The 25,075-nt window shown below is 35.8% G+C and overlaps 2 protein-coding genes across 2 annotated transcripts in view; one reads left to right on the top strand and one right to left on the bottom strand.

Annotated features, from left to right (window-relative positions):
- Positions 1–207: 207 nt before the first annotated feature.
- On the bottom strand, positions 208–15,129 carry LOC135223962 (aminopeptidase N-like). Its single transcript, XM_064262884.1, has 16 exons — positions 15,008–15,129; positions 10,017–10,154; positions 8,725–9,243; positions 7,074–7,273; positions 6,756–6,911; positions 6,462–6,592; positions 5,364–5,544; positions 4,815–4,995; positions 4,306–4,462; positions 3,816–3,897; positions 3,393–3,576; positions 2,683–3,016; positions 2,349–2,491; positions 953–1,143; positions 377–551; positions 208–267 (listed from the first exon to the last, which is right to left on the bottom strand). The coding sequence occupies exons 2-16, from the start codon at positions 10,146–10,148 to the stop codon at positions 208–210; spliced, it is 2,826 nt and encodes a 941-aa protein (XP_064118954.1). The 5' UTR covers positions 10,149–10,154; positions 15,008–15,129.
- Positions 15,130–19,704: 4,575 nt separating this feature from the next.
- LOC135224154 (uncharacterized) overlaps positions 19,705–25,075 on the top strand; it is a 65,912-nt gene continuing 60,541 nt past the window's right edge. The window contains exon 1 of the mRNA XM_064263031.1: positions 19,705–19,767. The gene's annotated coding sequence lies outside the window, so the exon portion shown is untranslated. The remainder of the gene's footprint in view (positions 19,768–25,075) is intronic.

The raw sequence follows: 25,075 nt of genomic DNA on the forward strand, positions 1-25,075 counted from the left end.
TTTTTAGAATTGTATTACATTTTCATTTTACAGGAAAGTCGAAATTAATATCACAAGCACCATCTAGGGTTTCTCTCTTCTCAATATGAGACATAATTTCGTTTAACTGTATCCCCAGAGAAAGGACAGGAACAGTCTGACTGTTTGAACTTTACAGATGGCTCAATTATGGAGTTAATGCTGCAGTTCCTGCCTCAGAGCACGTGTCTACAGAAGTGCTTTCTTCGTCTGTGACTTCAGGTACTGAGCAAAAGCATCAATAGACATCTTGAAATTAAATGCAATGCTAGAGAAGCAAAATGTAATTCCTGTACAAATCTAGATTCTTCATGAAAGTGTACCAGTCGGTCTTAAGTATTGATAAAGTACCACTCACCTGTCTTTTGAGAGTAAAATCCCGATTACAGCTCAAGGCCTTAATCAGGTTGTCCTTTTGAGCAGCGACATCTATTTCCTTATACTGCTGCCAGGCAAACTCCCATTCTTCCGGTCCACCGTGGGCAATAGCAGTGCAGCAAACTAGTTTCATAAGTGACGAGTCAAGTCTTAAACTGAAAATGAAACTGCCATTTCAGTACAAGAGTAATTTACAAAATAAACCAAAACATTTTTCTTTATATAAGAATGGTACAAATCTAGGACACAAGACCTCTCAAAAATGGGTTTAGAACTCCTTTTAGCAACAAGCAAGACATCTGGATGATGAATTCATACTTTACTGTAATAAGAGGTTAAAGTTATTTTGTACCCACAAAGCCGAGCGACCAGTCTTTGATACCGACAAGATTTGATGTAATCTAAATAAACGAACAATACAGTTTAGTTCAAAGATAAATGAGACAAGGGCTGAAAATATTGAGAATTCACCACAATTTTCTTAGTGATTGAATTTACTCTATGAATTACTTATATAAAATGGAAAAAATCAATTAAATTTCAAAAGGAAACTAACCGATTCTGCTGAGGGTCGAGCATCCATTTTCTGTAGAGTTCTTTGGCCTTCTGCACACAGTAGATGTGGCCTAACTCACACGCCCATTGGGTCAGGTCAGGATTTGATAGTTTATGCCAGAAATCTTCTGACGGCGAGCTCTGGAATCCTAATGTTGCGAACAGAGGTTCCAGTAGTGATAAGATGTAACTCTGAAAAACAGTAAAGATCAGTTTTTGCATGTGCTGTTTGATGTTTTGATATATATGAAAAGATTTTCTTTCACTCTGATATAATATTTATTTTTTACATTAAAGCCAAAAGAATCTTGGAAACTGAATTAAATTCACTACGTATGAAAAATACTGTAGAGTTATATGTAACAAAGCTACCTTAGTACCCTCATGGCATCTTCTACAAAATTGAATAGTCATATGTTAAGCAAAATTAATATAACGATGAAATGACATAGAAAGGTTGTAATACATGGCACAGCCCAAGGTTGCTGATTAGTTTAGTAGATTAAGATGGACTTAAGCCACCACAAACCTTTGCACTATAGCGTCCCTTAAGTGGCAATAAGATGAAGTGACTAAAAAAAAAGTCCTAGACGTGATTACTACACCAGTTATGAATCACCTGGTGCAAGCTGAGTAAAAAAGGCTCAAAAGGTAGCTAACGTGATTTAAAGAACTGTTAAGCTGATCGCTCCCAACAGTCTATCTCCTTTATGATTACTTTATAATTACTTCATACCTTTACATTTTATAATTACTTCATACCTTCATACTTTATAATTACCTCATACCTCTAAGTAAAAAGGGTATGTCTTTAAAGCACAAGTGAATTGTTTCAAGAGGAAAATAAGTTTCCCCATTTTAACGATCGTTGAAGAATGTCTTTAACTCTAACAGCTAAATTTGTGCACAGACCCTTTGCTTTCAAAAGCATATATATATATATATATATATATATATATATATATATATATATATATATATATATATATATATATATATATTCATGTGTGTGTGTGTGTGTGTAGCTTGTACGGTACAAATATATCAACATTTATATATGTATGCACACACATATGCACACACAGTAGTAGTTGTTGTTTTTGTTGTTGTTGTTGAAGTAATCATTAACTAAGCAAATAATTGCTACTAATACATGCGCGAAAAAGGGCCTGGTTAATGCAGTAAACTTTTTGTCGCAAAGGAGAAAAAAACTTTTCTCCTTTGCGACAAAAAGTTTACTGCGTACTAGAATTCGCTGAAAAGTGGAACTTTTGGCAACATAAAATAAGTGTAAAATGCTCCTTAAGCTAAGCAGTGAACAGGAAAATAGGACAGATTCACCTTCCTTACGAATTTTGCACCTGTAACAAGTATATACTTATTGGATAACCATGTACCTTAAATTCTTCATGGATCTCTGTGTCCGCCAACATAGCATTCATGTAATTGATATTTTCAAAAACAGCGTTCCAAACTGGCAGTTCTTTTTCCTTTGATAAATAAAGAATCATATTGAGAGCCTTCGCATAAGACACTCTCCCTGAAAAAAGGAGATGAGATGCTATTAGCGGATATATTTGTGACAAATACTTGGAATCTTCATAATCGTTCACTGCATCCAAGACAGTGACTATGTGAACATGTGGGATTTTCTTTATCTGCTTTGATTGCGCACATGAAATTTCAGTGGATGAAAAGAGTGGAGAGTGTGGCTTTCATCTCATCACTTACCTGAGAGGGCCATATTGAACATATCATCTATTATTTGCGCTCGATTAATGACATCAATAACATCATGGTCGTTCTGTAATTGTTGGATAAGTAAGTCCCAATTGTTGTCATCATAATGGACTCTGTAGAACCCAGTCTGCTTGAGATTGAATATCACCCAGTTGTTCCTATCTGGGAGGTCTCTCACAACAGTGTGAGAACTTGAGTTCTTCATCCAGATCAGCGCCTGCGTCCTATTGAAGTTGGGTTTGGCTTGGGAGGTGAATGTCAGCGGTACCCACCATTTATAGCCATGCTCGTCACCTGTTTTGTTCGTTGTCAGTAAAAACCTCTCCTGGTTGAGACGAGAGTCAAATTTGATGTTATTTATGCTGTATACTACTTATATCTACTGATATATACAAAATTAACATTGTATTTTTTAGACATATCTAATGAACTATAATATTAATTCATTCAGATGTTCGATGGTAAAGAATACAATAATAATGATAATGATGATAAAATTGATAATGTTCATAAATGTTACAATATTACAAGAAATGAAGTCTTTTAAGGGATCCTCTATTTTCCTCACAGCACTCTACTACAAATAATAAAATCATCAGATTAGCTTGAAAGCTAAATGCGTTGACTGATTTCTTTTCTATTTCGGTCCACCACATGTAATACTCATGGTTTACTGCAAAGCTGGACTAATTTCTCCTGACCTGAGACACTGTAGCCAGAGTGCCTTTCACATTCCTAATGATGCTGATTACAGGGTAACCCATCTGTAATGTCCAAGAATCCATGATAGCTTTCAGAGTCAGGTTCCTGGGTAAGGTCCCATCCTCATGACCAGCCCTCGTTAAAGACTCCCACAGGTCATCCTGGTCAGCAGCACCAAATTTACTGTGCACATGAAAGGCAAAATAGCATCAGTTTCTAACTGAGCCATGTCTTTCATGCATAGCAAAAATACAAAACAAATTTTTGGAAAAATACAATAAAGACCAGAAACCCAAGTAATATAAAAGGATTAAATGTTTAATTTGGCCTAACGGTACAGCCTCTCTTGGTAAAGATTTCTGAATTTCTGGCGTTATGCGTACTCTTTAGCCCTTTGTAGGAAAGAAAAATATTTCACTCACTGGTCACTGAGATAGCTGGATATACCCTTCGTGAAGGTTTCTTCGGTTAAGAAATATTTCATCATTCTTATGATCGAAGAACCTGTAATAGAAGAGGGTATCTATGCCAGAACAAAAATTGTCATGGTATTGCATTAGCTGTAAAAACGTTCAAAAGGGAGATGGAGCATTTTCAAAAAACTTAATATTACTATTAGCTACATTATTGCCTTTAAGCATTTGCATGGTTTCCAACAGATGTTGTTTTAAGAACAGTTTTCAGTGGTGTTAAAAAAGTATGATATGTTTCTGTAGGATTATTTATTCATGTATTCTAAAATTCACTTATATGCCTATGATCTAGTGCTGGAATCAACTTATTCATTATTATCATAAAATGCCTAGAATGACCTTTCCAGATCACTAACACGTACGTGAGTCAAAAGATGCGTTCCTTGTCTCTGGACCAACTTACAAAATTAAGTGTAGGTTATAGGCAGAGATGACTTACCTTTTTCATATGATATTCTGTCAAAGATCTTTGATATTTCATCTGGATGGTAGACTGGAACACTCACAGGGTGCGAGGAGAGGTAGCTGTCCATGCGCATGACTTCGTGCAGATCCTTCAACACTTGTTGAGCTTTCACGTTCCATTCTGGTTTAGTCTGAGGATATGAAACCATGCCGTGTAATTCTACTAGAGGGTAATTCTCATCAAGTCACTGTAAGATTAAAAACTAAGATTTTTCATTTCAAGGTGCACATTAATGACAGTGGAGTGTTTTCCTGCACTTACAGGTTTTTACACTGATTACAAATATCATAACTCAAGAATTTATTAGTTATTTTCTATACAGTCTACCTAACTGACACAGCTCCTGAAATTCGGAAATTTAATATTGAAAGCATAATTTCTGGACCTCAAAAACCTGAGTTATGTTTTAATCTTCAGAATTTGATCTAGGCCACCTCGGTCTTACATCTAAATAATGCCTTCATCTCAGCTTAGCTACTTACGCATGCCATAGCAACATTTTCCATGTAAGAGGCAAAGCCTTCATTCAGCCAAAGATCTGTCCACCACTGGGGAGTTACCAAGTTACCAAACCACTGATGTGCTATTTCATGTGCCAAAATTATTCCCACGTTATTTTCATGGGAAAACGTCGACGAATTTGACATAAGTACCGCCGTCTCACTAGAAATTCAAGATCAGACAAGTTAATGAGGTAATATTATGCTCAAGTATACAGCATTGTGCAATAAGCAAAAAATTGTTGTTATACCGAAAAAAATATGTATGCAAAATGATACTCACGAAAAGCTATTCATTCTTATGCTTCGCAATAATTCATTCTTGCTTTTAAAAACCTTGCCCGTATTGCTTTTCCATGAGTAGTGAAAAGTTCCACTGACTCTTCATTTTAAAATCTCACTAAAATAAACTAACACTAAATGATGCTGATTACTGGAGATATTGCAAGAGTAATCTATCTCAGAATTTTTGAGAATCATGAAAAAAGACTTTTCTGAATAGGAAGTTAAACATGAACAATTGCTACTCACTCGTAAATCAAAATGGCTCCCCAGCCCTCAAAAGCCATCGCCATACCACATGGCAGGCCAACAACATCGAGCTTTGGTAGTGGATAGGATGTATTAAACAGTTCTTCGAAAAATGCGAGAGTCTTCTCTGTTAGCTGCAGCGCATACTCAGTCTGATTGAGGACGTCACCTCTCGCCCACACTGGGAATAAATTCTAATGTATGATTATGTCCTCTTACTATCTGCTTTTATTGCTGAAAGAATGTGAGTTTTTTAATACTTAAAAGATCACTATACCTTAGCATTCCTCTTAATTTTTGAGAGTTAATAAATTACAAATGGGCTCTTCATTTTGCAGAGTTAATTTACCAGGAAACAAGTGGCCATATCAAGTTAAAAGATTAATAATTTACCTTTTAAATCAATGCTACATTGGTAATCTACTTTAAAGCCATCATATTCTTATTAGGAGCCATAGCCTTTAAAATTTGTCGTCTTTGTTTTACAGTGCATTGTTATAAAAAAATGAATAAAGTATGGTATGTTTAAACAATCATGAAAAGTATCGTTTTTGTTTTACAGTGCATTGTTTAAGAAAATAAAGTAAATAAAGTATGGTATGTTTAAACAAACATGAAAGGTAGTTCTTTGTGAATCTGGCATATTATCCATCTTAACTCTAAAGAATTATTATTCTAGTTTTGACAATTTCAATTATCTGTATGAAATTAGGAAAAGAACAAAATACAGACGATGCCCCTTTTAAAACCAGTTCTTGCTACAGCAAATATTGTCAGATGTTTGTAAGGGCCATTCCAAGAATCATCCATCCAGCTTTGCTAAATCAGACTAATAATTCAAGACATGAAACCAAGTCCACCCGTAATTTAGCAACTGAATTATCAAAAAGGGCTGTAGTTTGATTTCGCCAATAAAATCCTCGCATCTTGCGACAGTTTGACATAGTCCCTAGCCTATTCACAAGTTTGCTCAGAGCTTAACCGTAAGTCTGAAAGTAGTAGACGCTACATTGAAAAGATAGCAGTGTACTGCCTCATCAAACAATCTTTATAAGCAGTGTTTGCCTTTTGTTGATACTCGGTGAAATAAGTATTTACCTCGAATTGGGATGCCATTACTATTAGTGGTAGCGACATGTTCAAGCTCTGCAATCACAAAAATCACAAGATATGTTGACATAGGTGGTGTGGTTTCAAACTCATCTATTAGCCACTCTTCATGGTGTTCACTGAAATATAAAACAAAACTTAGAAAAAGAATAACTCCAGTTTTACCATTTTTTCCAGTCATATTCTCATCTCAAGATATTATTGGCAATTTGATCCCTCTGCATATGACTATGTATAATTCTCAGTGCAGAGAATTTTACGAGAAGCAGTAAGTGTACTTACAACACAGTTGTGTTACGTAATGGCATGTTTGAGATTGCTGTCATGTTACGTTCTCTGAGCAGGACTATATCGAAAGTGGCCTTCAATGCTGGCTCATCGAAACAAGGGAACGCTCGTCTAGCGTAAGTTGGTTGAAAAATCGTTGCTGCTGCACTTCTGAGGGAAACGTGTTCATCTGTTTATTCATTCCCATTTTCTATATTCCGTAGATAAATAACTGACCACAAGAAGTATTAGATATTAGATGCAGATCTTCCCGTGTTTTAATCTACGTCCGTAAGATGATTTTCTGACAAACGTCTATTCTCTGTTACTTACTTTTCCTTGCCGTTTTCTTGATATGTAGCTGCGAAGAAGCCTAGAGTTTCCTTGGTCAATCTGGCAATGTAGAACATCGAGTATCTGTATCTTTTCCCAATGGTTAATGGACCATTTAACAAAGCGGTCAGGTACTGTCGTTCTGGGTCCACAGTAAATACGACAATTGCTGGAGAAACACCATCATCCAGAGACGATAACTGTATAAAGTATCATAATTACGATACCATTCATAATATTGATGGCATACATTAAATTGATGGTGACTGGAGAACGAGAGATCATCAAGATCTATCTTTAAATGAAGAAATTATTTCAATGTACCACATAAGTTGTAAGAATGCGGATTTTTTTCTTTTTTATTATTTGATAAAATCTGCCCATGGCAGTGGTAGTATATTACTGAAAATCGCTGGTAAAGATGCCCTTCATTTTTTCTGCACTTATAAATGTAAAACCTTGAACGTAACGCTTAAATGGGGAGACAGCCGACAGGTCAACAGCTCAGGAGTGAAATTGATTTTGGTTGGGTTTCATGTTCAAAATTATTTTTGAAACTTTCATATAAATGTCATTTAAAACGCAGTGTCTTAACAAGTTCTGTAACGTATGTTTTCGTTTCATTTGTCATACAAGAAATCCGAAAGTATGCATTTGAATTTCACTGACGTGACAAGCATTTGATAAACATGACTTTTCAAGTATGCAAGCATTTTTCAGGGATGCAGACAAAGAAAGAGAAACGACCTCAGATCTAATTCCATCTTTGCAAGGAAAGAGAGGAAGCTTAAAAGAAGAGGCTCCTCTTGATGGTTGAGAAATTCTGTGGATAGAGATACGTGAAGTAAAATGAGTAATGCTGAACTCTGTGATTGAAGTTTATGAAATCTTTCCAGAATCCTGGACTTTCCACGACATAGGAAGATGAGCCAGGTCAAATGAAGAAGAAAGAAATACAAATGACCGAATAGATCAGATGACCCACAAATTCCATTTTTTCAGATAGCATATCATAAAATATTTTGTGTGATATACATGACTATTAATGTAAATGGCAGTTGCATCATTTAAACTTGCATCCAAGATGCTTTTGAGTTACAAGCTCATAGTTTTACCGACCACACCTTAATAGAGTACGGTTTTTCTTCTGCTCAAAAGTAGGGGTCATATAGTATTTCATTGTCATTTACATGAATATTTTTATCTAAACTATGAATCGGTGATTTACAATATTATCTATACTGGCATGAGAGACACCAGCATAACTGGCACTGATATCCGATGGGGATTGTTGCTGTGAGCTTGTAACTCAAAATCATCTTGCATGCGAGTTCAAATCTACTCAGAGCTGAAATTTACTCTCTCATGGTCCCTGATAATCATATCAACATAAAAGAGGGAAGAGACTTATCCTCAGTGCTGGATGTAAATCCAGATGCTCAGAGTTAACCGCAAATTCCTCAAGCACTGCTGCATTTGTCATTCTTCTAAAATAGCAAAAATGTTTATAATGCTACAGAAAACTTTGATTCTATGCCTATCAGTGATGGTCAGCTGATGGCTGAGTACTTTGAAAGACGGATTTGGAAATGTCAAATTAGAAATTGGTACAAAAGTACTGAGAAAGAAAAATTTAATATGATATTCATACCCTGGCTGTGTGGTAGATGCACTGTATATCAGCTGCGTGGAGAATTATTTCAGATGTGTTCTTCAAGACCTCGATATCAACTTCCATGAAACCATGTACAGTCAAGTTACCATTGACGAAAGGCTGAATCTTTATTGTGTAATGCAAAGGCTTCATGGTATCTGGCAACCGGATGTCCCTTTCATCTGAAACTTGCGAGTCTTCGTTGTCTTGCAAAGTCTTTTCTGAAGTTGAATTCAGTGTTGTCTCTTCAGTCAGCCCTAGCATTGGAACCTCCGTTGTCCCTTTAGTCAAGTAATCGAATAACGTCGTTGGTTCGTTGTTATCAGATCCTGATACGTTCATTTCTTCGAGTCCAGAGGAATCGATCTTGGTATGGTTGTTTTCAGGGGCTTCGTCCCTGACAAAGTCTTGTTCTGTATGTGTATCGTTCTTGTTTGTGTTTGCCTTGGTAGCGTCACTGATTCCTAGATCTGATCTTCCAAGATCACTGATGTCATTTACAATAGAAATGTCATCCTGTAATAAAGGGGTTAAAATTATTCATACATGAAGTCTACGGTACATATTTACTTTATTTTCCTCTGCCTTAGAAATTTCTTTATCCTAGAGGAAACTATTCTTACTTTATGCACATCATGAGAAAGTTGAGGTAGCCTATTTTTCATACAACTGGGGAATTCAAGAGCACTTAAAGCAGTAGTTCTTAACCAGGGGTGCTCGCAACCCTAGGGGGTGCGAAGCCGGTTTCCGTAGGGGTGCGAGATGCCAATGAATAATTAAAGTAAAATATATTTTTATATACGTATGTTATTTTATTCTGCAAAATAATAATAATAATAATAATAATAATAATAATAATAATAATAATAATAATAATAATAATAATAATAATAATAATAATAATAATAATAATAATAATAATAATAATAATAATAATTTTATTATTAGTACTTTTGCTACAGCGGTGCTCTGAGCTATAGAAAACCTACGCTTAATTTCCTAATGAACTGGCAACGTTGCAACAGACTCGATTGCAGGATACACGTCGTATATTTTATTAAAACACATCATATCAGCTTTGCATTTTAGCTTTTTTTTATTTCAGCGTTTCAGGGGGGTGCGGGAACTAACTGCTGATCTGAAGAGGGTGCATACACTGAAAAGGGTTAAAAACCACTGTTTAAAGGCATCTGATATTTCTCAAAAAATGCATATTACAGAGACAGTAAACTTCGCAGAAATTTTTAAGGGATAATCATCGAATAACAAACTAATACTTAGACACTTACCTTTGGTTTCGATGCTATGCCATGCCAAAACTTGCCTGGTACGCGATCAGGAAACCACTGCGTCGGCGAAATGGTATTCGCCAAGAAGAGCAGCTGCACTGATATCAGAAATAAGCACCGCCTCCTTTTCATGATTCCCTGTTTCAGTGAGATGATTTTTTTTTTCAGAATTTTAGTTTCAAAATAAAAAAGAAATTTTTTTACTCTTTCAAAAATAATGGCATGCCACAAAGAATAATTAGAAAAAACGGAACCTTTCCCAATGATCCTCAATCTTTTTTTTCACGAAAGTTATACATCGAACGGTTTTTTAAGATTCTAAGGTTTCTCATTCCAGACTTGTAAGATTGCTAGACTATGTAAAGCTGGAACCCATTCACATGCAGCTCGATTGACTGGTCTGGTAGCCAACAGGCAGGTTTCGAATCACTGACCTAGCGTACGCGAGCCCATATGTGTTTGTGTGTTTGTGAGCATGAAATATGACGTAAATTTAGTTTTTCCTGCATAATACCACTGAAGCTTTCTGGGCGGGCCTTTCATCCGCAATCCAGCAGTTTAAGTACGAATGTGGCAGTGACCACTTTCTTTTGTTCGTTGGGGGGATGGAAATCATCCAATAACAAGGGAAACAGCTATTTGTTAAACATACTTACATACACATACATGTATATATATATATATATATATATATATACATATATAATATATGATATATATATATATATATATATATATATATATATAAAAAGAATAAGGAAGAGTGAATTAAAAAGGAATATGGTAGTCGTACTATCCTCATCTTGTAATGTTATAGAGCCATTTTGTGATCATGATGATGAAATTCGCATATAAAACGGAGATATATTTAAAAAAGCTGCGACAATTTGTTAACATATCATGAACAATGAAAGTGAAGAATGCGCACCAAGTAGCTATCTTTCATCGGACGCCCTTCGTCAAGACACGCAGTCTCTTCGCCCCAAACTTTGTTGGCATAGAACTGCATCAAATAATTTTATTGGTGATTCAATATTAACGTTTCTAGTTCGTTCAATAGACTATCAAATTTTCCTAAATGATTCTCAAGAAAAAATTGTAGATATATCATGATTAATTTACCCTTCTAATTCTTAATGTTTCAACAGAGTTTCTGAAAGTGCATATCTGAAAAAAATTGGCAACTGGGTTCACTAAATCTCATTACAACTCAAATAAAAGATGATGCAAAAGTCGTACGTTCTCCGCTTACAGGTTGCAGAGGCAGAGGTTCAAAGTTTATCATTTCTGCTTTGCCCAGAAGTTTCTCCTGATTATATCCTATTGCGGCAACAACAGGTTTGCTGGAAGGCATAACACGTGTGAGGATATTCACCTCAAATGTCTTGCCCCTCGGCAAGGTCATTTATGCCCACGCAACGTACTTCTGCATCTGTCGTCTCTCAAATGGGTATTTTTTGAGGTCCATGTATGGTTTGTGAGGGCGTATGTTGACTCACTAAAAATAAGTAACTCTTATTTAAGAATCTACTTGTTCATGCGCAAGCGACGAAATATGACACAAACATTACGGCGATAACCTCGATTTCTTGTGGATGGATGTTCTTTGAAGACTCACACAGATATATACAAGAATAATCTGGACTGTAAATGACTTTTACGAATAACACACGCACACAGATGCAATTTGCGCACAGGATGTACATGATGGTGCAGTGCTTGTAGCGGATATACGGATGCTTAAGATAAGCCTCGCGTATAATTACATGGCGCTTTCGATTTCATGTAAGTTTGCCTAAAAAGGGGTTCATCCCTTACTATAGAGAAATACTTCAACCGGCTGCGATGCGAAGGGACTCTGTGAAATTCCGCTCTCATGTCTTTTCTGTGATTTCACTTCCACGAATCTCCACTCCTCTCTAGGTTCTTTTCTCATAGCTCTTATCGAGGCGAGTTTGGGTCGTCTTAGTCTTCTGGTGACCAGAGGAGCCCTGCTGACACACACACACACACACACACACACACACACAACATATATATATATTATATATATATAATATATATAATATATATATATATATATATATATATATACTATATCTATATATGAGAATTCTTATCACATCACCGTGATTCATATACAAGCATTATGCTACATAGTCGTTTAATATCCAATTCACTCTACCTCGGAAATCATATATGTGTATATGTGTATATATATATATATATATATATATATATATATATATATATATATATATATATGATTTCCGAGGCAGAGCGAATTGGATATTAAACGACTATGTAGCATAATGCTCACATATATATATATATATTATATATATATATATATAATATTTTCATAATATATATATATATATATATATATATATAGATATATATATATATATATATATATATATTATATATATATATAATATATATATATATATATATATAGTGAAGGTACTCTTCCAGTTTTCAGCTAGTAACTTGGGAAGAGTTTCCTAGCTGAAATGCAATACAGTCGATTAACTGCCAGGCAATACTAATATATGGTTGGTCAACATGGGTACAATGCATTTTGAGCCATGAAGCTTCCCATATTACTAAGTCATAAGCCGTTATTTGAACCCATCCCCTGTTGCCACTGAAGCGAGCGTTTTGCCGCGAGCACCAGAGGCCACCACACACACACACACACACACACACATTTATCCCCGAAGTACATTGAATTCGATATCAAGTGATACTGTGCCTCGAATTCACTTTACCTTGGAGTAACTTGCGTCCAAATGAATTATATATGACAGGTGCCCTTTGGATGCAGGTTATTCCTAAATTAAAATGAATTCAGTATCAAAGTAAATATGCTGTCCATACGCATGTATAATATGACATGAACAGAATACATCCCTGTGTATTTCATCAAACAAAGCAAGAAACTTTTGTGAATAGTTTTGTGTTGAAAGTATCCCGAAAAACAGAATTTTTACCACCTTTTCCTCAAATTTGGTGACATGCGTGTCCCATGTTTGTCACCGTTGCAAATTGTACTCCTCGGGCAGTGCAATTATTCAGAGCAAACTTGAAATTACAGTCTGTTGCTTCACAAAAAATCTTGCACTGGTCGAGGCTTCTCAAATGTGCTGTCTCGCCAAAATAGTTTCGAAGACTGATAGTTGTTTTCGCTTGTCATTCTATTCACATGAATTCTTGCTTCAATAATTGTTTTGAAGTACCGAAAGGTTCCAGCGAGGACCACCAGCCAACTGAATGTATAATTACTCTCTGAAATTAGTAAAGTTCTTATATACAGATTCATTATTTCTATTCATTCAGCATATGAAGCAATTCGGAAAACTTCCAGTATGGAATATTTTCCATGTCCTGTCCATGCTTTGGTGTAAAAATATCGACCGCCCTCCAATAATGAGGGTACCTGGATGTTAGGGCCATCCGTGCTCACATTACAAAGGTATGTACATTTCTAAGGAAATTGTTCACTGTAAAGCTCTTTGATGTGATTTGCTACACTCGTGGATCTTATGAGTTAATTCTGTGCCATGTACTAGTTCTCATTTATCTATATTAAACGTTACTTTTAAAGACAGCAGGTAACTATAGACCTGAACTTTTGTTTATTAATTTTTTGCAGGATCTTCATATGATTCTGAAATTTTGGCTGTCGAAAGCCTTTGTAAACCAAAAAGATAGTTCAACGATTTGAATCCAATAATAATATCTTATTTTATCTCACTACTTGTATCACAATTCCTCCCCCCTCTCCCCACACCCCGCATCATCATCCACATACAATTGCGTTGATCTTCCATACCCGAATGGTGAGCTGCCTAAGGCAAACATGTTGCGTTAAGAGCAGGTGATTACTCCTTTACTGTTTTGAGACGGAATGGGCGTCGGATGTGGGGATTGTCATGCAACCATTTAATGCAGTGCATGGGCGACGACAGTCAATGCATTTAAGGCAAGGAACCTGAAGAACAAGTCCTGAAGCACTAGGAAAACAATGAAAGTCCTTTGATGCGTCTCACACAAACGTACACTTTATACACACACACACACACACACGCACACACACACGCGCGCATATATATTAGTTATATATATATATATATATATATATATATTATATATATATATATATATATAATATAATAAGGATATAATATATAGTCTATATATATATACTATATATAATATATACTACTATATATTTATCATATATATATATATATATATATAGTATATATATATATATATAGAATATATATATATTATATATATATATACATATAATATCTTGGGTACGAGTTATTTACAAGGTAAAAATCATAGATATTAGCCGGTATTTTGGTGGCTTAACGTGGCTGTGTGTATATAATTATGTATACATACACTTATCATATAATTCCCCTTGGGTACGAGTTATTTCCAAGGTAAAGAAAAATCAATTCGATATTAGCCGGTATTCTTGTGGCTTAACGTGTATATATATATATATATATATATATATATATATATATATATATATATATATATATATATATATAATATATATATATATTTTATATATATATATATATATTTTATATTACAGTTCGTGTGTACGAATACTGCTAATATGAACAAACGTAACTGTGTATGCTTCCATGCGTGTGTAAGCAACAGAACTGGCTGGCAAAGCCTTAAGCTGGTGAAAATTCAACAGAGTAGCAAATATAACCTGTGACTAATGAATTTGCAGTAACTTATCATTTCGTTCTGATATTCTTTCAAATAATTGGGTTATCTTTTCCGTAAACCCTTTGCAGCTATTTAAGTTCAACTGTAACAACTTTTGTACATAAACAATACGTACATTTCCACACATCGCACAGTAGTGTCAATTACGAAAATAAGGCACTTCGTATTCAGTTTCTGTCACTAAAGCTGTTGATCCATATCTCCCCAATGTATTTTTTACTTACCAGTTTATTTCCAAATTAGAATATGACTTGAAAATTAAAAATTAATAATGTGTGTGTAACAACGTTTTTGAGAACGCTTTCAACTGAACAGCCCACGAGACGACTGACCACTTGTAGCAACAGCCTTTGACTGGAACACTTATCCCCTTTTGGTTGCCTGGCACCTAACAGCCTCCAGTTTCAGATGTCATCGGATGTCAACATCCTTCTGTTGCATTTCGGATAATACTATAGTACAGCCTTGGGCATGGCGATCATCATCCATGATGTTTCATTTTCATGTTATCAAATAACTTTGGGAAGCATACATCAAGCTTGCATCATCTTTACTTTTAGCGATGCAGAACTTTCTCGCATTTTATTTCTTAAACATATTTTACAATTTTCCTACTCGCCGCGTTTGGTTTTAAAGGTAATTCACTCAACTAGGGTTTGATAGTAATTGTATGTTGTTAACCTCTACTTGCATGAACATGACTCTCTACCTCTTAATAAACGAGATATATATATATCATTATATATTTTCGCGATAACTATTACAACCAAGTGGGTAGAAATAGTTTATTTTACACCGGTCGTTTTTACATCCTTTGTTAATAAAAAAATTAGCAAAAAATATTCGCTCAAAATTTAGTTTCATCAATCACTGCGTGTGCGAACCTTACCTCGCCATTATAAGTCGTATTTAGCCTTCAAGTTATGCGATCTCAAATTATTAACGTTATGTAAGTAGGAGTATGTATCGTTGTTGTTGTTTTGATAAATTCAAGTAGTGGTCTTTATTTCTTCACAAGTTTTTTTTGCTATGCTGATGCCTTAGAGATTGTAGTCTCAAATATTTTCGTATTAGACTGAAGTTTGGCTTAAAATACAAAAAAAAATTAAGAAATAAATAAAAAAAGATTGTTCCTGCGATACTTGTGCTGGAGGTTCCACATTCCTCTGGAACGGTTCGACCGGTTCCTGCAAATTACGTTTAAACTACAGTTTCAAAACCAGAATAGGTGAGCCATGGACCATGGTTTCAGCAAAACAACATCTACCGTTAGTTTCCCTTTGGGAGGGCGGTAAATTTTTTTTCTTTTTTTTAGCTGGTGAATACTACATTACCATTATTATTTTATAATTATTCCATGTTGCAGCAAATAACTATTAGGTTCTTTTTTTATTCTAAAACGTATGTCTTTCGTCTACATCATATTAGAGCAAACAATTAACTCATGGAATCTCATAACTCCTCGAAGGTTAACAAAGACTTGGTATGGCAGCCTCACTACAGACTGACTACACCCGTTTGTAATGAACGTTACAATAGCTGACCTTCGTAATTATGCAAATATTCACTATGACTAACTGAGCTCTCTTGCTCTTCTTCTTTCCCGCTGTTATCCCTACATTAAGGGGTCGGTTGCCTGCTGCGTCTTCTCCACTGCCGTCTATCAAAGGCATCATCCTCCACCAAACCTCTTCTTTCCATATCTTCCTTCACTTTATCTAGCCATCTAATTCTCTGTCTCCCTGTCGATCTTCTTCCTCTAACAGGTTCCTCCCAAGCCCTCTTCACTCTCTTCTCGACATCCATCCTCAACACATGCCCATACCATCTCAATCGTGACTCTCTTATCACCTCTGTAATCTTTACTAAGCCCGCCCTTCTTATTTCATCATTTTCCAATCTCTCAAGCAACGATATTCCCATAATCCACCTCAGCATTCTCATCTCTGTTCTCTCAGGCTTTACTTCCTCTTTTCTTCTTAGAGGTCATGTTTCTGCTCCATACATTAATACTGGTCTTATCACTGTGTTACATATCTACTTTTAGCTTGATGGGCATTTTCTTATCACATAGCCCTCCAGCTACCTCTTTCCACTTCCCCCATGCAGCTTTTATCCTACTGTCAACTTCAGCCTCACATCCTCCCTCTTGACTTAAAGTAGATCCTAAGTATTTAAAAATTTCTGAGTGTTTCATAATCGAGCCTCTTTCTTGTATTAATATTCTGTCTCTATCTTCCCTACTGCTCAGGCAAACCTCTGTTTTATTCACATTCACCTTTAAGTCACCCTCTCTAAAGACTCCCGACACTCTCCAACCCTTCTCTGTAGGTCCTCCTCATTTTCAGCAGTACACGTAATCACCAGAACATCGGGCTGCCTTATTAGTTTTAAATCTAAAACTAATCTTGAATCTTTGTGTGTACTGTTTAGATTAATTTCGCCATAAGTTTTATTGTTGTTGGCATCTTCAGTAGTATTCATTCCAGTTGCCTCACATCTCGCAATCATCGCATTAGTTTTACTTTTATAACGGGTAAGTATCTTCAGTTTCCATCTCTCACAGCATTCCACATCATACAGAATGGTTATAATAATGTGGAATGATAATTTCAACGTTGAGTTTGGTAAAGTAGAAGACTATGTCGTCAGCAAAAGGTTTAAATACAGCTGCTTTACCTACATACTGCAGATACTTCATTCTTTAGATCACAGTACTCTTTTGTAGCACGCATCTTCACCTTCATCTTGTTCGTTACTTTTGGAGGCTCTCCGATCAGCCCTCATTTAGTTCGTCAGACAAGTCTTTTTATTTGCCAGTTGTTGTAATTTAAAATGTTTACTTCCATCAGTTCTCCTTTACATCATAGATGACATACAAGACATGCAATACACTGAAGGAATAAGAATTGTAAAGCACTGTTTGCTCAAGAGAAAATCTGAAAAGAGCCCATATCAAGGCATAACAAGTGGTAAACACGGTTAACTCAGCCATGATAACATGGAAGCTGCATTGGAATGGACAAGCAATCCCAACGTTCATGTATACCTTGGTAATAATAAAGCTTACCAAAAACCAAATACTTTAGTTGCAAAAAAAGGAAAAAAATAGGCAATATAGAGCAATGCTTGGATGCCACACGTATACTGTATGCTGTGCTTTTGAGCTGAAATAAAGGCTTCGTCAAGTCACTCAAGGATGTACAGAACAAGTTACTATGAAGTAAACCCTCGATAGTAATAGGAATGAGTTTCTCTATGAGGTAACATTGAAGAAGCATTAAGGCTAGAATACTCATTGGATTGTGCAAATTAAAAAGTATATGCCGGAATTAAACGTTAATTTAAGCAAAACTGAATTACACAAAGAAAATAGACAGAAATAAATGATAAAAGATTTGGACAAATAACGCTTGGGAGAGAGAAGTAAATGAAAATTCAGCACTGAAAATTTACAGGAAATTTAAGGAAAACATAAAAGGAAAACATGCTATGATATAAAAAAAAATATATATATATGCCGAGCGTCAGAACTTCATTAAATACACTCAAACTAAATAGCCTGAATATAATATTAGAGAAACAAAATATCGATGTTATGAAGCGGTTAATGAACATTCAGAGCATATTTACTTTTATGCCCAGAATACATCAACAATACGAACAGATTTAGTTATGATCCAGCCGCTCAAGAAGATAAGAAGAACTAACAACTAACATCTTACTTCTCGCAGGCATGTCTAGAGAGGAATTTAAGAATGATGAAATTTATCAAAAACGTGTGGTACCATAGAGAAAATAAACAAGTAAGGGCCCACCGGAGAGGGAATCATCCCCGTGCAGGGCTGTGCATAAAACCAAACAAGTAAACAAGTATGTACTGTCAATGGTAAACTAGAACGCGCGTGGGAGCCGTTTCAGATCGAAATCGCTTTGACAACTACTACTACTGTGAATTACATCGGCACATCATGGTAGTTTACAAAGTTTACGGATAAAAAGGGACCAAATTAAAGCAAAGCAGGTGGAAACTATGGCTAAAGCAGTCATCAATAAAAGCTGTAGCAGAGTAAAAATAGGAAAATCGCATTGGAAAGGATTAGCGATGCCACCATTCATGTATGCCATGGAAGTCATGAAACTTGACAAGAAGACTATAAATGAATTTCAGAAGATAGACAATCAAGTATATAGAGCAATTTTGAAAGCGCCAAGTTACACAGCAAGTTGTGCGTTAAGATCTGAAATAGGGGCCTCTTCGTGCCACTCAAGAAATATCAAGAATAAACTATTCTACCTGAAACATACGTTGAAGAGTGGGGGAAGTAGGCTTCTAGCTAGGCTATATGAGATAAATATGGATCAGTATAAAAAAAAACCTGGATAATGCAAGTAAAAGAATATATGACAGAACTAAACATAAACTTAGGTAAAATTGAAGCAGTTAAAGACAATCAGTTAAGAGAAATAATAAACAATAGGGACAAAAAAGCATGGCAGAAAGAAAGGAATGAAAAGTCAACGTTAAGAATCTACAGAAAACATAAGAGAAGAAATCTGGTATGACAACACTGAAAAAACAATGCTGATCTGTAGGGCCAGACTAGGTATACTAGGATTAAATGACAGAAATGGGATAAAAGGAAGAGATACAAAATGTTTATGCGGTGAGGAACAAAATGAAAATTTAGAACATTTCTTACTTTACTGTCCAGCATACAATGAGATTAGGTTTTATGCAGCAACCATAACAAGAAAATAAAGAGGAATTAGAAGCAAATATATTATTATTGGTATATCTACTGAGGGAGGAAGTGGAGAATAGGAAAGATTTTATAAAAGAAATGTGGTATTTCAGAAAGTAAAACAAACCAACACAAACAAAGGAGGAATAAAACAAGCAAGGATCAAGGGAGCCGTTTTAGAGGCTTACCTTACCTACTACTACTACTTGTATGATCTTTGTATCACAATTTTTCGTAATGTAAGATTAATAATAACTGGTGTCTTGTTGTGACAGCCGTTCTCCATCTTAGTGATCTTAATTATCAATTATATTACACCTCACCAAGATGCAAGACTTCTTTAGTAGTTATTTACAATTACCTAGCCTATAGTACCTAGTAGCTGGATTGTCAATAGGCTAACTAGCCTAGCTAAACAATTCGGTAATCCCACAGTTTAAGGCTTTAAATTCACTGCTCCCTTGTGTGTGTTCAAGTTTTCTTTCCTATTTTCAATTTCTTCTTTCGACAGATCTGCAAACATTCATAGATTAACCATTGGTGTATCTGCTTAGATAGCTACCTAGCTAGTTTACTACAGAAGCAGAGATTGTAAAAAAAACTAAAGGAAATCTACCTAAAGCTTTGCACATCAATCATGCCCTGATGTTTACCCCAGTCCCTTACGACGCTCCGGATTGGCTGTTGATAAGCCAATCACAGTGCTGGAAACTCAAGTCTCGAGAGTTCACATAGACAGGATGTAGCCTAGGTGCCAAGGTATAGCCTAATAGGCTAGCTACCTTAGTAGTGGATAGGCTATGTTCTAACTTCTATCTCTCCTGAGGGATACTTTTGAAAGATGTAGTATAGGCTACCTCAGGAGAGGTGGAACATATACATCCTGCCTATGTGATTTCTCTCGAGAGACTGAGAGTTTCCAGCCCTGTGATTGGGTTATAAACAGCCAATCAGGAGCGTCATAAGGGACTGGCCTAGTCATCAGATGCACGGTTGATGTGAATCTACTATAGCCTAGTAAGCTAAGTATTGTGCCTGCAACCGTGTTTGTGTGGCGAGTGCTTAGGAAGTTAAGAATCAGGTAAGAACATGGCACGGGCTCTTGCTCTTCAGGAGCCACTTTTTGAAAAAGCTGGAAGAATGTTCAGTTGAGGTAGTAGGGGGAAACATCGCAGTCAATTCATCGTCATCGCATGGCTCAGCCTTATTCACTCAATATTTAATTGGTGAAACAAGAATACAATTACATCTTTAAGCATACCATTCAAAAGATTAAAGTTTCGTCAACATAATGTGATATATGAAAGCGCCATACGAACTAAAATAAGCATGTGAGCTCTTAGTAAAATATGTTTTCAAGGCAGTTTTGAAATCCAATATGGCATCCACCGACTGAGGTGCCGTTCATAACCAGAAAGGATCCAACATCTTTCCCAGCCTTCCCAGCACTCATTTGAACAATGTTAGCGTATGTATGTAACATTTATTGATCTTACTGAAGATTGCAGTTGTAATCAGCACAATAAAACAATATTTTGTTGTCTATATTAGTGAAAGTATGAAACTTCATATTCCCGGGGTCATGGTTTGAACTGAAATTCATTTTTACCTTGTAATCAGTGGTTTTATCCTCACTGCCATCACAACTGAAACTCCACAGTGCTTATTTGATTGTAATTATACACATTTTGGTCTTAATTCACTCCAAATTGGGAAAGATGTTGGATCCTTTGTGGTTATGAATGGCACCTCAGTCAGTGGATGCCATATTGGATTTCAAAACTGCCTTGAAAACATATTTTACAAAGACCTCACATGCCTATTTTAGTTCGTATGGCACTTTCATATATTACATTATGGTATGCTTAAAGATGTAATTGTATTCTTGTTTCACCAATTAAATATCGAGTGAATAAGGCTGATCCATGTGATGACAATGGATCCACTGCGGTGTTTCCCCTTATAGGTCTGTATCCCATAAGTCATGTTTCTGTTTACTATTTATGTATATGCCCCCTTTAGCTAGGTCTAGTATTTCCTTTGTTTTTTTTACAGTCTCTGCTTTTGTAAACAGATAGGTAAACTGCTTAATTTTTTATTGTTAGGTTACGTAGGTAAGATCTGGTTAGGTCATTACAATATTATAGGTAAGGTAAGGTCTATTTATTTATGGGGAACCTGTCCCAGTCAACGACTGGCAGAAATCAGGCTGCACATGTATTATAGTTTTATCCAGTGCTCTAGGATAGGATTTGCTATAATACCTATTAGGTGTTTTAAAATTTCTAGCTAAAATATAAGTAAGGATATTTACTCTGAACCATTAGCTATTGCATTTTGGACTTGAAAATAGCCTGGTCCCATAATTTTTTTATGCTTCATTTCACTAATAAATGAATACTTTTAGAGATATTGGAATCCTCACTTCACCACTAACCACATCTACCTTAACGTAACCTATGGCACCAGGTCCTTACCCTACTGCATGAGAATATTCCATAAAATTGCCTGAATCTGAGTGAGAAAAATAAGTTGGATTAACATTCTTGTATTTCACTCCTTTTGTATTTTTTCTCCACTAAAAACCCCACCTTCTCACTTTTGTCTCCCAAATTGAAAAATTTATATTTCAAGTCCAAACTTATCATGGTGGATTGGTTCCAGTTGGGATGATACCCTCTCCCAGGGCAGTGCATGGCACCCAAGTTTAAGGTTAGGTTGGATGTATCCTCGGGACATTTTTCATTGACTGGAAGCCATGCCTAGGTCACATGAATGGACAATTTAGGCTAGTCTACAGTAGTTGGTCTAAATTGCTTCCTGCTCATTTCAAATGTTTCTTTTCATTTTTCTGTTATATTTCACAGAAATTGTACATTTATTATGTTTTCATTGCATTCGATTAAACTGCAGTGTGCTGCATTGTATGGTTTTTTAAAATTTATGACTAACTTCTCAATGGATGTATAGCTGCCTGCTAGAAACCAATAAGAATGAATAAGAAACACATTGTTTGTTATCAGTACATAATGAACTCTTCTCATCATCATAGAAAATCACTGTTGTTACATTAGCGTAAATGGAGATAATTTAAAGTTCATTTACTCGAAGACCATGATTGAATTTTTTTATTGCAGTGGTTAAATTTCTCACATGCATGTAAAGTAATTAAACCATTCAAAGACTCATACAGATATTGTTTAAGTCTTTATTTAATGCAAAAATTTTCTCACAACTGTCATCTACTGGATAGCGCCAAATTAGGACTAGGACTGAGATTATAAAAAGGGTCACGACAGAAGAGATGCCCTTAGACTACCTCTCGTCATCCTAGACCTCGCTTGTCTCTTTTGGGCAGTGCTGCTTCTCTCCCCAATCTCCTTGATACAGCCCCACATGTGCTTTTACTCTCCATTTTGTGATCCCTCTGTCACTGCCACCATTAAAGACAGACAAATCCAGCCTACAAGATAACCTGCCATGTGCCTTATTGTTGGAAGCTGATTCTTGTAATTTGACTCAAGGATTCGTCATCTCTGCTGTTTCGTGTCCACTAAGACTGAGTAGTACCAGTCCATCCCAGTCTACAGCAGCGAGCCAAGCTTGCTACCTTCCTTAGAATAAGAAAATACTGTGGTACCTCAGGATACGAAATTAATCCTTGCAAGGAACCAGAAATATAATGAATATATTTTGTGTGTACTGTAAAATCTCAGGGATCATCCATCCATAATTATAAAAAGCAAATGATACCACCAGGCAGCATATTGAGGTCCAATCTGCATGTGCACTTCTTTACTGTATGGCAGATTTTCCTCTATGTATACAAGTAAGAAAATTATACCTTCAAAGGCTGCATATCTATGTTTCTGTGTATACTAGGTTTTATTACTTTGTACTGGTCCATTGGAAAACTGGGATTGTTAAAGTAGGTGGAAAATCAACAAAAAACTGAAGTGTACCTGTGGGAATGGCCTAAAATATACAAATCACAAAGTTAGCAGTCAAAAGTATGTGGTTCATCTCTGTATAGGAATTAAATTATAAAACATACAGATATGACAAGACCAGTGAAAGGTTGACATCCTCTAAACTTAATTCTCCAACCTAACTTGACCAAAATGTTTTAATTCATAAGATAAATTAATGCATCTTAACTACATTCTTTAACCTAACCCAACTTAAGGCACCAAGTTTTGTCCCACCTACCTAACCATGCACCCTATATTTTCACTGGTTGTCCAGTATGTTGGGTATAGGTTTATGTATTATTGTGTTCATGGTTTGTCAGTATGTCAGGGATACTTAAAAAAACAAATTAACTTCCTATTTTGTTTCTTTTGCTTCAGTAACCTATTTTGTTTTATGTATGTTTCTTATATAGTCATCAGGTTTCTTATTTTGTAAAATTTAATTTAAGGTTCTTACAAAATGCAAACCCTTGTCTTTACAGGAAAATTTTAGATTTATTGTTAGAGAAATATAACCATTTATTATTAGAAAGTCTCATACTGTTTTTGTAGGGGTGGATTTTCCTTGTGCCCATGTTGAGAGTGGTGCTTTGGGTTGTCTCTGCCCATCCTGCTCCCACCTTGCTTTTTAGTCTTTGGACTATTGGGAGTATTTTTAGGACTATCCTTCTGGATTTCCCTAGAGCATTTTTACTCTCCCTCAGCAGAGATGCTGGTCTTTGATCCTTTGGAACCAAATCACCGAGAGAAGTCGTAGATTTAACCATGAGAGTTTGAGACCAACCCTCAGCAGGACTTCCAACGGAGGTCGAAAATGTTCCCTACTTGTTTGGTCAGTTTATGATCTGCTAGATCATTTTTCTCTCTAGAGGATAGTAAGAGATTAGGAGAGGATCTTGGTGACTGCAAAGTTAAAGGGAGGTGGTTTATAAATGACAGATAATCTCAGTTTCTCTTTTTTTTTTGCTTGCTTGTAATTATTATCACACAAGACAAAAATGTCCATCTTGTTTATATATTTCATGTACTGTTTTATTGTGATAATATGTAATTCTTTAGTTATTTAGACCTACTGCCCCTTTTTGCAGACAAAATATAAAGATTACTCTTGAGACTGTTTGTGATGCTTTCCTTGCATGCAAATCTTTTTATCAAGCATCTAATTTTATCAGCGTATAAGGTACCTCCATAAAAAGGTACAGGCAGTCTCCGGTGATCCAGTTTTATGGTGCTTGTCTAGTGCCGTAAAATCGACAATTTATGGTGCCATAACAGGATGAGTTCCAGTTATTGGCACCATAAGGGTTATTATGGTGCGCCATTTTGGCGCCATAAATCACTGAGTTTCGGTTAATGGCGGATTTTGCTTATTGGCACACCCCCCGGGAACGGAACCCCCGCCAATAACCAGGAACTTAAACTGACACCCTTTGGGTGATCGCGCTGAGGGTAGTAACTTCAGCATAACCATGTTAGCTTTTTCTCTGGTATATTATAGTTTATTTATACTAGGAAAAATGAGGTAGTTACAGGGATTTTTTCATCGGGCGACACAGGTCTTCCCCCAGAAATAGAT

This window comes from Macrobrachium nipponense, chromosome 10, assembly GCF_015104395.2.
Source record: "Macrobrachium nipponense isolate FS-2020 chromosome 10, ASM1510439v2, whole genome shotgun sequence".
In the NCBI taxonomy this organism is placed as follows: Eukaryota; Metazoa; Arthropoda; class Malacostraca; order Decapoda; family Palaemonidae; genus Macrobrachium; species Macrobrachium nipponense.

Coding starts and splice junctions, on each gene's coding strand:
- LOC135223962 (XM_064262884.1), bottom strand. CDS start 10,148: ATGAAAAGGAGGCGGTGCTTATTTCTGATATCAGTGCAGCTGCTCTTC. Junction 7,274..8,724: donor GCATCTACCACACAGCCAGG/GTATGAATATCA, acceptor TACTTTATACAG/TTATCGTCTCTGGATGATGG. Junction 268..376: donor ATTTTACTCTCAAAAGACAG/GTGAGTGGTACT, acceptor TTTAATTTCAAG/ATGTCTATTGATGCTTTTGC.